This window comes from Myodes glareolus, chromosome 4 (genome assembly GCF_982192425.1).
Source record: "Myodes glareolus chromosome 4, mMyoGla1.1, whole genome shotgun sequence".
NCBI lineage: Eukaryota > Metazoa > Chordata > Mammalia > Rodentia > Cricetidae > Myodes > Myodes glareolus.
Genome location: NC_142029.1, coordinates 14670001 through 14685089, shown reverse-complemented (window position 1 = coordinate 14685089; position 15089 = coordinate 14670001). Strand labels below are relative to the sequence as shown.

General features: G+C 49.8%; 1 protein-coding gene across 5 annotated transcripts in view; it reads left to right on the top strand.

The window, feature by feature from the left end:
* Pfkfb4 (6-phosphofructo-2-kinase/fructose-2,6-biphosphatase 4) overlaps positions 1-15089 on the top strand; it is a 37097-nt gene that overhangs the window by 10635 nt on the left and 11373 nt on the right. For 4 of the 5 annotated variants that reach the window (XM_048423339.3, XM_048423337.3, XM_087905225.1 and 1 more), the window contains exons 3-9: positions 119-215; positions 3430-3496; positions 6058-6132; positions 6448-6504; positions 7280-7401; positions 9126-9354; positions 9911-10057. In XM_048423339.3, coding sequence (XP_048279296.1) covers positions 119-215; positions 3430-3496; positions 6058-6132; positions 6448-6504; positions 7280-7401; positions 9126-9354; positions 9911-10057 — 794 coding nt within the window. The remainder of the gene's footprint in view (positions 1-118; positions 216-3429; positions 3497-6057; positions 6133-6447; positions 6505-7279; positions 7402-9125; positions 9355-9910; positions 10058-15089) is intronic. The other variant, XM_087905226.1, reaches the window with a different exon arrangement.

Here is a 15089-nt window from a genome sequence, read left to right as displayed (position 1 = left end):
CCAGTGGAATTGTGGGAGGGAAGAGAGAAGGCTGGTGGTGGCAGGGCCTGGAGTGGGTCCCTGGGCAGGGGTTGGTAGGGTTGCTGTCCTGTGAAAGTTAAACCTCTTCTCCCCCTAGAATTCAACGTTGGCCAGTATCGCCGGGACATAGTAAAAACATACAAATCGTTTGAATTTTTCCTACCAGAGAATGAGGAAGGCCTGAAAATCAGGAAGTAAGTGTGGTGAGGGTTGGGGTGGGGCATTGCTGTAGAGATGGCTTGATAAGTTACCACCCATTTGCTAAGAAGCACCTCTTCTCACTATATCTGGAGCCTGCTTACTAGAGAGTACATGAGCTACTGCTGAGCTTCAGCAGCTCAGTCTGATGCTGTGTGACAGACAGGCCTGGCTCCATACTCTGTGACTGACCGGATCATGCTGAGTGATTGACAGTGCTGGCTCCATGAGGTGTCACTGACAGAGCCGGCTCCATGCTGAGTGACTGACAGGACTGGCTCCATGCTGAGTGACTGACAGGACTGGCTCCATGCTGAGTGACTGACAGGACCGGCTCCATGCTGAGTGACTGACAGGACCGGCTCCATGCTGAGTGACTGACAGGACTGGCTCCATGAGGTGTCACTGACAGAGCTGGATCCATGCTGTGTGACTGACAGGACTGGCTCCATGAGGTGTCACTGATAGGACTGGCTAGATGCTGTAGACTGAAGGGGTTGGCATCTTTGTTTTTTCTTTTTCTTTTTTTTAATTTTTTGAAATAGGACCTCACTATGTTACTCTGGCTGTCCTCGAACTTACAGAGATCAGCTTGCCTCTGTCTCTGGAGTGCTGGGATTAAAGGCATGCACCACCACATCCAGCTCTAGGCTGGCTTCTTAACCTCTCAGGTTGTAGAAAGGTTGGCATATGTTAGGTTTAGGGGGAAGTTGTGTGTAGCCTCCTGATGGCTGTCTCATCCCTCTCTACTATTAAGGACCTTTGTAAGGACATTCTGTGGGAAGGGAGGGTGGAGCTTCAGGGAGGGAAGAGGGTTAGCCAGGGCATGTCAGGGGCCAATGTATGGCTCGGAGGACCTGCTTTTGTATACTCCATACTCTGTAGAGGATGCATGTTAGTTCCTCTTCTGCCCCAGGAGAGGCACTCTCATGAGTACAGGAATATGCTTGTTTTGTGCTTGGCATGCGCCTTAGTTTTAGTTTAGCAAGACTTGGATGCTGTGGAGTGAGTGGTTGACACTCATGAGATAGAAATTTTCGTGTGTTCGCTGTCCCCTCCCCGTTCAGACTTGAACTTTCTGAGGTGTTGGTGGGGTGGTCAAGAGCTCTGGCCTGCCAGGCAGTGGTAGCGCACGCCTTTAATCTCATCAGTTGGGAGACAGGTGCAGATAGGTCTCTGCTAGTTCAAGGCCAGCCTGGTCTGAATAGTGAGTTCCAGGACAGCCAGGGCTAATGTGAGACCCTGTCTCAAAACAACAACAATAACAAAAGCCTTATCCTATTTTCACTTCGGTTGCTGTGACAAAAACACCCGACAGAACGCTTAGGGGAGAAATGTTTGTTTGGTTTGTTGGGCCAGATTATAATCCACCCAGGGAAATCAAGGCAGAAACTTGGAGCAGCTAGTCACACCTACCGTGCCAAACAGAGAGTAAATACGAGTGTGATCACCTGTCCCGCCTAGTTTCTCACTCAGTGTACAGTTCAGAGACCCGGCCGTGAAAGTGTGTCACCCGTATGTTCACAGTGGGCCTTCCCACTTCACTCAAGCCAATTAAAGTAAAATCCAGAGGCTGAAGAGATGGCTTACTGGTTAAGAGCACTGGATGCTCTTTCAGAAGATCTGGGTTCAATTCCCGGCACCCACGTGATGGCTCACAACTGTCCATAACTTCCCGTTCTAGGAGACCTGGCACCCTCACACAAACATAAATGCAGGCAAAGTACCAATGCACATAGAATAAAAATAGTCTTAAAAATAAAATCCCTCACAGACAGGCCCACCTGACCTGGGCGGCCTGTCCTTGAGCCTCTTCCCAGGTGATTCTAAGATTGTGTCAAGTTGACGATTAAAGCTAACTGCCACATGCCTCTTGCCAGCCTGAGGTGGCACAGACTGGCTCTGGCCTCACTATGTTGGTAAGACAGTACCAGAGGCTGCACTAGCTCTCCTGACTTCCTCAAATTAAGCCACTGTGTAGCTACTTCTCCCCTCTATTGCCACGAGGGGGCAGGAGCACCCCGCTGTGTACTTGAACTTGCTTCCTTTGCTCTTGCATCATAGGGATGGGACCAAGCTGAGAAAGGGAGTCTGACATTTAGGTAAGACTAGAAGCTAGGAGATGTACTGATTCTTGACTCTGCTGTGCTCTTAATGTCTGATATCCATTGTCCCCATTTTATAGGTAAGGGAACCGAGGCTCAAAGAGTCTGGGGGTCTCACACCCTTCTGTGCAGGCTACTTCACGATTGAAGTAGCTGAGTAATTTTGAGCCTGAGTCTTTACCACTAAGAACCGTCCATCACAGCTGAATTTGGTAGTCCCAGCACTTGGGAGGGGAAGGCAGGAGGATCAGGAGTTCAAGGCCAGCAGCCATCACACAGCGCAAAGCCAGCCTGGGCAGCATGAGTCCATGCCTCAAAAGACCAAGAACCAAGAATCAATTAACCAAACCAAACAACAACAACAACAACAACTTTCCATCATCCTACACCCCCAGTCCAGAAACAGAGGCATTTTTGTCTATTTTGTTTTGTTTTGAAATAGATGACATGATACAGCTCAGGCTGGCCATGAACTTGCTGCACAGCCAAGAATGACTTGAACATCTTTTCCTCCTGTCTCTACCTTCCAAGTGCTGGGATTTCAGACATTTGCCACTGTGTGTGGTGGGACCAGAGTCTTAAAAATGAGAAGCCCGGGAACAAAGGGCTGTGTTTCCGAGACGCCTAGCTACACACACACATTACTGAGGTCTCAAAAGTTAGACCATATTCATATACATGAAAGTAGGCAAGAGGAAGGTATAAGCAAGTATGTCACAATCAGGTATGCATATGTAAAGGCACATGCACACATCCCATCAGGCACATTTCTGTTCTGTTTTCTTACCATCCATGAGCTCTCTATGTATACCATGGACTCATAACCTCACATGTATGCACACATCTACATACACAAAGCCTACATAGTGTAAGTATACATGGGTGTGTTCACATACATACATTTAGTCACGCTGTCTGTGAGAGTGTGTGTGCTGTGTGCACATGTGGGCTCATTCTTGCTTGTGCGTTACTCAGAGTCACACCCGTGCTCACCCTTGTATACCTCTACATACAGCGTGCACTTGGGTCCCTCAGGCTGCCTTCAGCCTGTCTGCGGTGGGGCTGATGGCTGGATGCTAGACTGACTTTGTCTTCTCTCCTGAAGGCAGTGTGCCATGGCGGCCCTCTGTGATGTCCGGAAGTTCCTCAGTGAGGAGGGGGGACACGTGGCGGTGAGTGTGACACCCTAGAAAACAACCGAGAGTGAGACATAGGATTCCTCACCACCACCCTGTCTGCTGTTTGCTCATCAGGCACCTGGAAGGGAAGCAGGGTGATTGTGCCCCTGGATGCCCGAGGGTGCCAGCCAAAGGGAGAAACATGCAGAAGCTATGTTGAAGGAAGTGTGGCCAGCCGTTCCCCCTGGATGTGTATTTAACTCCTCAGTTCTTCCTTCTAGAAGTTAGGACCAGCAGCATACCTGTCTTTCATACATATGACCAGTCCCCTGGTGCGGGGAGCCCTGCCCTGCCCTGCCCTGCCCTGCCCATAGTTTACTCTTCTAGAAAACAGCTGAGGCCAGGTGAGGAAAGTCTCCCAGAGTGGTGACCCTGCAGTCCTATGCAGTGTGTGACCAGGCAGAGCTGGGGAATGTGTGAGGACCCGGCCTGGATATACAAGCGCTGGAGCTGTGTCCTCCTTACCACACTCTTGGAGTTGTGCCTGCTGGAACTTTCCAACCCCCAGCTCTAGCCTGCGCTCATGGCTCTGGCACTGCCACCACTCCGTGGGCTCTGTTCTCATCTCTCCTGGGATGAGCTCCTGTCCTGGTCCTGTAACCCAGGCCCCCTTCACTTTGCTCTGCTGACTCGTTTTTTTTTTAATAATTTATTATTTTTATTTTATGTTTATTGGTGTTTTACTTGTGTGTATGTCTGTGTGAGGGTGTCAGGTTCCCTTGGAACTGGAGTTACAGACAGGTGTGAGCTTCCATGTGGGTGCTGAGAGTTGACCCTGGGTCCTCTGGAAGAGCAATCAGTGCTCTTAACTGCTGAGCCATCTCTCCAGCCCGCTGACTCGTGTTGTTAGCGTGAACCCCACAGATATGTTTTCTTCAGTAAAGTGGCAGCAGATGGAGCTCAGTGGGTAGAGTGCTGGTCTGGCAGGCGTGGAACCTAGGATTGACTTCCAGCGTGGTGTGAACCTGTCATTCAGTACTGTGGGGTGTGGTGTGAGCCTGTAGTTCAGTGCTGTGGGGTGTGAGCCTGTAGTTCAGTGCTGTGGGGTGTGAGCCTGTAGTTCAATACTGTGGGGTGTGAGCCTGTAGTTCAGTACTGTGGAGTGTGGTGTGAGCCTGTAGTTCAGTGCTGTGGGGTGTGAGCCTGTGGTTCAGTGCTGTGTGGTGTGGTGTGAGCCTGTAGTTCAGTACTGTGGGGTGTGGTGCGAGCCTGTAGTTCAGTACTGTGGGATGTGGTGTGAGCCTGTAGTTCGGTACTGTGGTGGTAGAGACAGGAGAATCAGAGCACCCTTGACTGTCTAGGGACTTGTAGGCCAACCTGAGGTGCCTGAGACCCCACTTCCAAACAACAACAGAGTGCTTGGGAAATACTTGGAGTGAGGCCTTTCCTAGCAGAAGTATCTTTTTTTTTTTCTGATTTTTTTTTTTTTCCTCTAAAACATGGTCTCATGATGTAGCTCTATCTGTCCTGGAACTCTATCTAGACCAGGCTGGCCTCTACTTCATAGAGATCTGCCTGCCTCTGCCTCCTGAGTGTAGGCCCTACGTCTTTAATGTGGCTCCAGTTTTTCTCTTTTTAAGATTTATTTATTTGTGTTTTATGTATGAGTGCCCTGCATGTACACCTGCTACCAGAAGAGGGCATCGGATCCCACTATAGATGTGAGGCACCATGTGATTGCTGGGAATCAACTCAGCACCTCTGGAAGAACAGCCAGTGTTCTCCCCGCCCACCCAATACAGGGTTTCTCTGTGTAACAGCACTGGCTGTCTTGGAACTCGCTTTGTATAAGAGGTTGGCCTTGAACTCACAGAGATTCACTTGCCTCTGCCTCCCAAGTGCTAGGACTAAAGGTGTGCGCCAGCATTGCCCAGCCCCTCTCACTCTTTAAATATAATAAAAAATAAAATAAAAAGGAAAAGAAAAAAGGTTTGTTGCTAGTCATGGTGGCATGCACTTGTATTCCCAGCACTTGAAAAACATAGGCAGAGGGATTGCTGCAAGTTAGGCCAATCTGTCCTACACAGTAAGTTCAAAACCAGCTGACTACATAGTGAGACCCTGTCTCAGCTCCTCACAAAACAGATTTAACTCACAGTTTTGAGACTGAAAGTTCTAGATGGGGCATCCCGACCCCATCTCACCCCCTAAACCCTTGTTAAGGATCTGATAGCATCAAGGCAGGAGTCCCTGAGGGAGGAAAAGATGACATCTGGAGCTAGGAAACCACAGAGCTGCATAGGCCAAACTTGCATCTCTCTTGGGAGAACTTGACCATGAACCTTTAGGAGAAAAACCACATCCAAACCATAGTACCAGGCTTAACCGGTTCTGCTAGCGTTTGGCTGGCCACACATGAACTGAGCGCCTGCTCTGTCCAGAGCACAGGGCATATGTCCTCTGTGGAGTCTGCCAGAGACAGGCAGGCGGGTGGCCCAAGCCGCAGTTATCCTGGCAAGAAGCCCAGTCCACAGAGGTGCCTGTACTGCAGCCTTGGGTAGCCTTTTGCTTCCCCAGGACCAGAGTCCTGAGTTTACCCCCCGATTTGGTCCTAGGTTTTTGATGCAACCAATACCACCCGAGAACGAAGAGCGATGGTCTTTAACTTTGGAGAACAGAACGGCTACAAGGTGAGGTCTCCTGGGTTGTTGCACGTATGGGCCCTCAGCAGCTCCTTTCTCAGGCTCCTGGTGCTGGGCCTTAGGGTTGTGGAGTGTAATTTGAGATGAAGGTGTAGTTTCCTCTCCTGGACCTTGCTCTCCAAGGGGAGTGGGGGAGTTCAGGATGCAGTGGGGGAGTTCGGGATGCAGTGACATCCTCTAGAGGATGCTCGGGCCTGGTCAGCATGGCCATGGGTAGAAGGGAGAGACCCTGGGAGGAAACGCAGGCCACTAACCATGTCTGTGGTTCTGTCCTCCTTTCCTGGTCCTCTGGCCTTGCTGTAGACCTTCTTTGTTGAATCTATCTGTGTGGATCCTGAGGTCATAGCTGCCAACATCGTGGTGAGTGCTGCATCTGACCTCCCTGGGATGGTGACAAGGCAGGTGCTGGGTGACAGTAGGTGATGGTGACGGTGACAATGAGGTGCCTCTCCAGGTCTGGGCTGCTGCTTGGGCTGACCTTCTTTGATCTTGAATTTTGTGGGAGTGGGTAGGCAGGTGAGCCTGGAGTCCTGAGGACCAATTGTGCGGAGGAGGATTGCGTGCCTCATGGGCCTGTTTCCTTCTCTCTCCCTTCTCCTCTCCCACAATCCCTGGACAGCAGGAGGAGCTGCTGCCAGACTTGGGTATTTCTATTTAAGACTCAGACTGGTTTCCCACTCTTACTTTGTACTCCCTGGTTATCTAAAAAGTGGCCATGTCAGCTGGGTGGTGGTGGTACACCCTATAATCCCAGCACTCAGGAGGTGGAGGCAGGAGGATCTCTCAGGCCAGCCTGGTCTACAGAGTGAGTTCCAGGACAGCCAGGACTACACAGAGAGACCTTGTCTCAAAAAAACAAAAACTAAAAAGTAAAAAGGCCATGTTGGTTTGAAAGATAATTCAGGTAGAGAAAGAGCCCTAGGTTTCCACTGGGCCACCGGGTGAGAGACTGACTCAGACCTGGAAGCTTCAGAATGACTCCTGATGGAAGCAGTCCCCAGAGTGACTTCAGCCTCAGGCCCCCAGCCCTAGCCTGGCCTGGTCCCTCCTCCCTGATCCCTGCCTAGCTGTGACCTTGCTTTGGACTCTGAACTCCAGTCCTGATATGTCCTTGCTCTGTGCCTGACTCTGGCAGCAAGTGAAGCTGGGCAGTCCTGACTATGTCAACCGGGACAGCGACGAGGCCACCGAGGACTTCATGAGGCGCATTGAGTGCTATGAAAACTCCTATGAGTCGTTGGACGAAGACCTGGACAAGTGAGCAGCTAATCCGCAGCCTGCCGCTGCAGTGTGTCTGTGGGGGTCCCTTGGCCACCTCTCTGTGGCTTCCTGCGGTGGTGACTGGGGAAGCGCACCAAAAGGTAGAGGCGATTTCTTTCCTTGGGGCAGAAATTGTTGAGCCAGAGGTGACATATAGAACACCTGCTGCCTCATTGGGAGCTCCACAAGTCAGACTTCTGTCCCAGCATAAAACTGAGCCTCTTTTCAAAAGGCTTTTGCAAACCTTCCATGTGCTTCTTTCACTGTGCAGCTGGGGAAGAGGAGGGGAGCCAGGCAGATTGTGCCTGTGAACAGCAGCCAGTGGCCAGTGCTTGTCGGGCCTATTGGCCTTCCTCTGGCACAGAAGAGTAAGCAGGAGTGCTGAGTGCCAAGAGGCCTTAAGGTCCAAAGCGGGTGCCCACTAAGGGCCTTACAGCTGGGACCAGCAATATCTTCAGATAGCAAGTAGCTTATTTAGGCTTTGTGGGTTCCCAGTCCCTGCTGCAGTGAATGACTGTCATTGTCCTGCAGAAGAGACTGTGTAAATAAGTGACCATGCGTGTGTCCTACTGAAACTTTATAGCAAACAGTTTGTGGGCAGCATCTGAGTGGTTGGCAGTGGTTTGCCAGCTCCTGACTCTTGGCATAAGTGTCACCAACAGTAGTTAAATCAATAGCAGTGAGAGGTTGGCAAAGTCTCACAGTCACCATAAATCATAATTACAGGAAGATGTGGGCGTGTAGGTTGCACGGCATTAGTGAAAGACTGGAATATAAATATATGTTTGGGTGTTTATAATTACATAAGAATATGTCATGCATACGAACCAAGGAGCACAAGCAGCTGCTAGAGGGATGACTTCTGGGTGCTTCTAGAATAGCGGTGCCTGTGTCTGCCATGGTGACACAGCTTTCTTCCCTCTGCTGAACTCTGCAGCCAGGCTGGAGCTGAGTGGCACTTGGGCCTCTCCGTGTGTGACTCTGTTGTTTCCCCTGTCTCCCCAGCATTGTTTCTGGTCACTCTGCAATGCCATTGCACTAGTGGGGCTCATCCAGAGCAGCCCCAGTCAGGCCGACAGCAATGTTGCTCCTGGTTTTATTGGTAATATCAAGGCACCAAACATATATGGAGACCTGTGAGAACTCCAATGAGAACTTTCACAGTTCGTCCCGGCTGCTGCCAGCGGAAGCGTGCTCTCCGGCAGGAGCCCCTCATACGTGCACACTGGGGGAAGCGGCCAAGTCGGGTGTGCCAGCTGCTGTCCCAGGGCCATCCTCCTGTACTTCTCAACCACTGGTTTGCTTAGGAGGATGGCCGCTCCTCGGCACATAGGTGGCCTTGACTGTGTCTCTGGGGAGAGGCTCACCAGGAAGGAAAACTGACCAGGAACCTGGGGAGTGGAGTGTCAGCCAACTATCGGGTCAGCTCTAGGAAAAGCTGTCTTGGTTCAGCTTTCAGAGCTCAGAGGGAGGCAAGAAAGGGTTTGGGAATTCACGGGCAGCAGTGCAAGTCCTGACGTGATTTGACTGACCACCTCTCCGGATGTCACCTTTGAAGTCTCACAGTGCTTGTGTGTGTGTCACTGGTGTGTCACTACCTCCTCACCGCTGTCACTTGCACACCAGCTCACAGTCCTGTGTGTTGTGATCAAATCCAGTGTGAGAGTTATAGGTTTAGAGCTGGTCCCTGTGACTGCCCAAGGGCCCAGCTGCCCTCACAGTTCTATCTTCTCTCTGGCAAGGGATCTGTCCTACATCAAGATCATGGACGTGGGCCAGAGCTATGTGGTGAACCGTGTGGCTGACCACATCCAGAGTCGCATCGTTTATTACCTCATGAACATCCATGTGACACCCCGCTCCATCTACCTCTGCCGGCATGGGGAGAGCGAACTCAACCTCAAGGGCCGGATTGGTGGGGATCCTGGACTGTCTCACCGGGGCAGGGAGGTCAGTCAGTGTGTGTGTGTGCATGACGTGCATGTGTGCATATATGCATTGGTACCCTTGGGTGGCAGAATGGATATATGGCTATGTAGTGGGGCTTCTGTAGTCAATGTGCAACTGAGCCCTTTTCTGGGAAGGTCATACGACCGTTACAGTGGCCTGAGTTTCAGGGTCACAGGACTGTTGGAACAGCCTGAGTCCCGGGTCACACAACCCTTTAGAGCTGCCTGAGTCCCAGGGTCACATGACCTTTACAGTGGGTTGAGTCCAAATTGTGCTGTTACAGGCTTTGACAGAGTCCAGGGAGGGATTAGGTCTCAGAAGAGGTTACATGACCTTGGGACAGTGGATCAAGATGGGGGAACATGACAATTATGGTATTGCTCTTGGGGCCTGGGGGGAATGCGCAGAACAGCACTTGGGTATCGGTATCATTGGGAAGTTAGTGAGGTTTTTAACCTATTTCCTGAGGTTGGACAGAACCCACAGGCCCCATGCTTTGGTGTCCTTTGAGGTAGCCCAGGCCCTGTGGGGCTGAATGTACCATGATGTGTTTCAGTTTGCCAAGCACCTGGCTGAGTTCATCAGTGACCAGAACATCAAGGACCTGAAGGTCTGGACGAGCCAGATGAAGAGGACGATCCAGACAGCGGAGGCGCTGAGTGTGCCTTATGAGCAGTGGAAGGTCCTCAACGAGATCGACGCGGTAATTACTGTCCCTTCCTCCCCTGCCTGCCTCTGGTTACTGTCCTCTGGGTCAGGGGAAACCTTAATCTGTGCTTAGTATGATCTGGAAAATAATCTCGGTAGTCATACTTCTGGGGTTCAAAAAATTATTAGTTTATTTTGTGTTTGTATGTCTGCAAGTTGGTGCCAGTTGCTCTCCTGGAGGTCAGAGGACAACCTACAGGGATTGTTTTTTTCCCACCTATGTAGGCCTTGGTGGCAAGCACCTTTACCTGCTGAGTTACCTCACTGGTCCTACTTTCATTTTTAAAGGAATAAGTTTCCTAAATGTATAACAAGCCAGAAGTCAAAGGATATATAGTAAGTGGCAGACAGACTGAGGCTCAGTGCTTAGTGTTGTTGTCACATGGCCCGCTTCCGCACAGGAGGTGGCTCGACACACTCAGCTTACCTTGGTCTTTTTCAGACTACACCATCTCTTCTTCTACAGAGCTATTTTAAAGCAAACTCAAGCATAATATTTTGTTTCTATTTTATTGCTGGAAATAAATTAATGACTCCTTGTTCTCATTAACAGAATCATGTCTTCATTAAGAAAACTTTAAAAAATAGTCATTAGCACCAGGCACGAAGGCTCACACTTGTAAACTTGTGACTTGTGGGGCTGAGATAGGAGGAAGTAATGTGCTTCAGACCAGCCTGGGCTATAGAGAGAGAACTGTTTCAAACAACAAAACCAATTTAAAGCTGGATAGTGGTGGTGCACGCCTTTAATCCTAGCTCTAAGGGGAGCAGAGGTAGGTGGATCTCTGTGAGTTCCAGGACAGCCAGGGCTGTTACGTAGAGAAACCCCGTCTTGGTAAAACAAACCACAACAAAAAAAGAAAAAAGAAAAAGAAAAAGAAAAAGGAAAAGAAAGAAAAGAAAGGAAGGAAGGAAAGAAGAAAGAAAGAAAAGTTAGGAGTAGAGGAGGCCAGAGATGGGGTGTGGTGGAGTTTTCCTAAATCTGACAGGTAGAGTACAGAAACCTGAATTATCTGATACTAGAATAGGAATTTGATGGATTTCCCATCTTTTCTGAGCTTAGGGAGGGCTCTGTATTCTTTTGTGCATTTTTAAAAATTTTTATTTTTACACGTGTGTGTGTGTGTGTGTGTGTGTGTGTGTGTGTGTGTGTGTGTGTGGGAGTGTATGCCGTGTGTGGTTGTCCATGGAGGCCAGAAGGGAGCCTTTCAGAGGAATCTCACACAAGCTACTTCAGGCACAGACTTACGACTCATTGCTGCTGTGGTTCCCAGTCTGGCAGGTGTGTCTGGGTTCTTTGCGATTATAGCATCAGCTGGGAAGTGTCTCTGCAGAGACTTGGGGTCCCCTTTAAGCCCGCATGCTTGTTACCTTGATTCATCTCCTCATCTACAGAGTGAGGGCCTACTATCCTCCTAGCTGCCGCTTGCCAGTGTCTAAGTCCTACAGGCCAATCATAGTTCTTAGAATTTGGCAACTCATTTCTTCAGTCAGTAAGGAGCCTGTCTCTTTAGTCAATAAATTGGAATCTTACAATACAGTGTGACCATGTGGTTGACGGCTTGTTCCCTCTGCCACACTCTGTTGGTTTAGAAGCAGGTCTCGGACCCTGCTCCTGCTCACAAGGCTCTCAGAGAAGAGGCCTGACTCACTCACGGTATGTGTGTGTGTGTGTGTGTGTGTGTGTGTGTGTGTGTGTGTGTGACAGCAGGGTTCTGCCGCCAAGCCTGTACTGTGTCTGCCTTCTCACTTTCTGTTCCTCCCGCCCTCCCGAGACTCAGGCCACCATTTTCTTCAGTCATCCCGTTGGTTAGGTGGTGGGGAAGGAAGCGGTTACCACTTTAGCTGAAGACAATTGCTGTGCTGTTACTAGTTATGGCTAGGAGGAACGGGCAAGGTGCCATTTTACTGTTGTCTCTGATGCTCTATGTGACTGAAATTTTCACGAGAAAAGTGTGTATGTATAATGCATCAGTTTCAGTAATCTATAATTATACCCTTCAAATTCTCTGCAACCTTAGGGTTTTTTTTTTGTGAACTTGGTCATCATAAAGTAATAGTTGAGTATTGTTAGACTATAATTATGATTCTGTTTGTTTTTCTCACATTTCTTTTTTGCTCTTTATATTTTCCTGTTTGCTATGCAAATTTTGATCTTTCTAATATAAGATAATTTGTCATAACTTGTGGGTTGGGATAGCTGCGTTAGTAGAATGCTTGCCTAGCATGCAGGAAGCCCTGGAGGAATCCGCAGCTGTGCACCAACTGGCCATGGTGGCACGCACCTGTAATTCCTGCACTTGGGAGGTAGAGGCAGGAGGGACAGAAGTTCAAGGTCAACTTGGCTACAGCTTGAGGCCATCTTGGGCTACACGAGACCCTGGACTAAAAAGGAAAAACTTAGTGATATGAATTTGTGGTCCACAAAAAGAAACAGATTCTCGTTCCTGTTTGTTCTTGGAGTTTTAGGGCAAAATCTCTGGCTCTAGGAGCCTCCCCATCCAGTCCAGTATGACAGTCAGAGACATGGCCAGTGGCAGAAAGGAGATGCAGTCAGTGTGACCTCAGCTGACATGGACAGATGCAGTGGTCACTGATCCCTCGGTCCATCTCCACAGACTGAGAGGAAGTCCGAGATTCCGTGTAAAGGGGAAATAAACGAGAGAAAAGGGATTGGGGTTTGCACAGCTGCCAGAACAGGAAGTCTTGGTTGGTCAAGACAGTGGTCTGGTCACTGGCTGCTCTCTGGTTCTCAAAGTGGCTCAGGAGAAGCAGTCACCCAGCCCCCACTTGAGAACAGTCATGATAACTGCAGCTGCGGGGTGCAGCCTCACCAGCCAGGAGCCGACCTCCTACAGTCAGGACCATTGCTGTCACTGTCCAGAGGAGAGCAGGAGGAAACGGCAGCCTGTGAGATAGGATGGCCCAGGCCCCTGGCCTGGGAGTGACCTGCTCACTTCCTGTGGTCTCATCCCTCATGGCTTGGTAGGTGCAGTCCAGAATGGTCTCCCTGTGGTAAGAGCAAGGGAGAGGGGCAAGGAATATGGAAGCGCACATGAGATGGCCCAGTTGGCATCACCCACCCTCCCCCTGCCCTCCCACCCCGAGATAAGGTTTCTCTGTATGGCCCTGGCTGTCCTATAACTATGTAGATCAGGTTGGCCTCAAACTCAAAATACTCACCTGCCTCTGTCTCCCAAGTGCTGGGATTAAAGATGTGCACCGCTACACTCGGCCCAGCATCTCCTTTAAAGTTTTTGTTTTTAAATTTTATTTATTTAATGTACATTAGGGTTTTGCCTGTATGTATGTCTGTATGAGTATGTCAGATCCCCTGGAACCGGAGTTACAGACAGCTGTGTGCTGCCATGTAGGTGCTGGGAACTGAATCTGAGTCCTTTGGAAGAGCAGCTGGTGTTCTTAACCTCGGAGCCATCTCTCCAGCCCTTGTTTGTGTGTTTTTAAATTTTAAATTTATTTATCAATTTTTCCTTGGGGGGTCTGTGAGTGTGCCATGGGGTCTGTGAGTGTGCCATGGCACATGTGGAGGTCAGAGGACAACCTGCTGGAGACAGTTCTCTCCTTCCACCATGTGGGTCCTGGCGACTGAGCTCCTGTCACCAGACTTGGTGGCAAGTGCCTTTATCTACTGAGTCATCTTGTCAGCCCCTAGCACCTCTTTAAGGCTGCTGTTTCAGCTGATGCGTGGTGACACAGCTTTAATCCCAGCACTTGGGAGTCCTCAAACTCACAGAGATCCGCCTGCCTTCTGCCTCTGCCTCTGCTTTCTGAGTCCTGGGGTTAAAGGCATGTGCTACAACCGCCTGGCTTGTTTTGTTTTTTAATCTTCTGTGCATGAGCTCAGTGTGTGTGTGTGTGTGTGTGTGTGTGTGTGTGTGTGTGTCTGTGTGGGGTTTGTGTCTGTGAAGTGTGAGATGTGTGTATATGTTTTTGTGTGGGGGGTGTGTCTGTGAGGTGTGTGTATGTGTATGTAGTATATACATATTTGTGTGCACATAGGCACCCTAGGATAGAGGAGGAAGTTGGGTATCCTGCTCCCTCGCCCTCTGCCTTCTCCCCTTGAGACAGTATTTCACTGAATTAGCTGGCAGCCAGCAAGCCCAGTGACCCTCCAGTCTCTGCCCCACAGCACTGGGATTGCAGGTGTATGTGGTCTTGCCTAGCTTTTACATGGGTGCTGAGGATTCGAACTCAGGCCTCCCTGCGTGTGCAGCAAGTGCTCCTATCCCCTGATCATCTGCCTGTGCCCCTGGTCGGTCTGTTTGAGGGTGAGTGAGGTTTCTGTTGTTTCTCTGTGAGCTTTTGTGTGGGTAGTCTCTATTGCTGTTTGTGTGTTTAAGTTCAGTTTTATTTCTGCTTTTTCTTTCTGGTTTGGAAAGCCTGACTGATTATTGCTTTGTGGCTGGAGCCCTCAGAGTGGTGGTTCCCCCTTTGTTACCCTGGGCTTCTGGTGACTCCTTTGCCCAGCCTTAGGCCCATCCATCGGCCTTTGAATCACCTCTGCACAGTGGAAGGCTTCAGGTCACTGGGCTCGGTGTTCAAGGGCTGTTTGTTCCTCTTGCAGGAAAGTTGATGCATTCAGTCTCCGTTCATCGCAGAAGTGCACATAGGATGGCCTTTCTCCAGACTGACAGGCAGGCAGGGGGCAGCAGTGAGCCCTTTATCTCAGAGGTGCCCTTTGAAGCTCCAGGGATTCGAATTTTTCTCTTGTTTTTTCTTTCTCTTCTCTGTTATGCTCTGCAGTTCAGGAAGTGTCCCTAAGTGATGAGCTGCCGCAGTCTGGGTTCACCTACTTTCTCTCAGGGTTGCAGTCCTTTGGCTCATTCTTTTTTTTTTTTTTTTTTTTAATCTGAAATGCTTTTCTATATGCTTTGTGCTTTGACTGTTTTCTCAGCTTTTTTGTATGTGTAGTCTGCATGTGCTTGGGGAGGACAGAAGTTGGCACCGAGTGTTTTCTCAGCTAGTCTCCACCTTATGTTTTGAGGCAGAGTCTCTCACTGAACCCA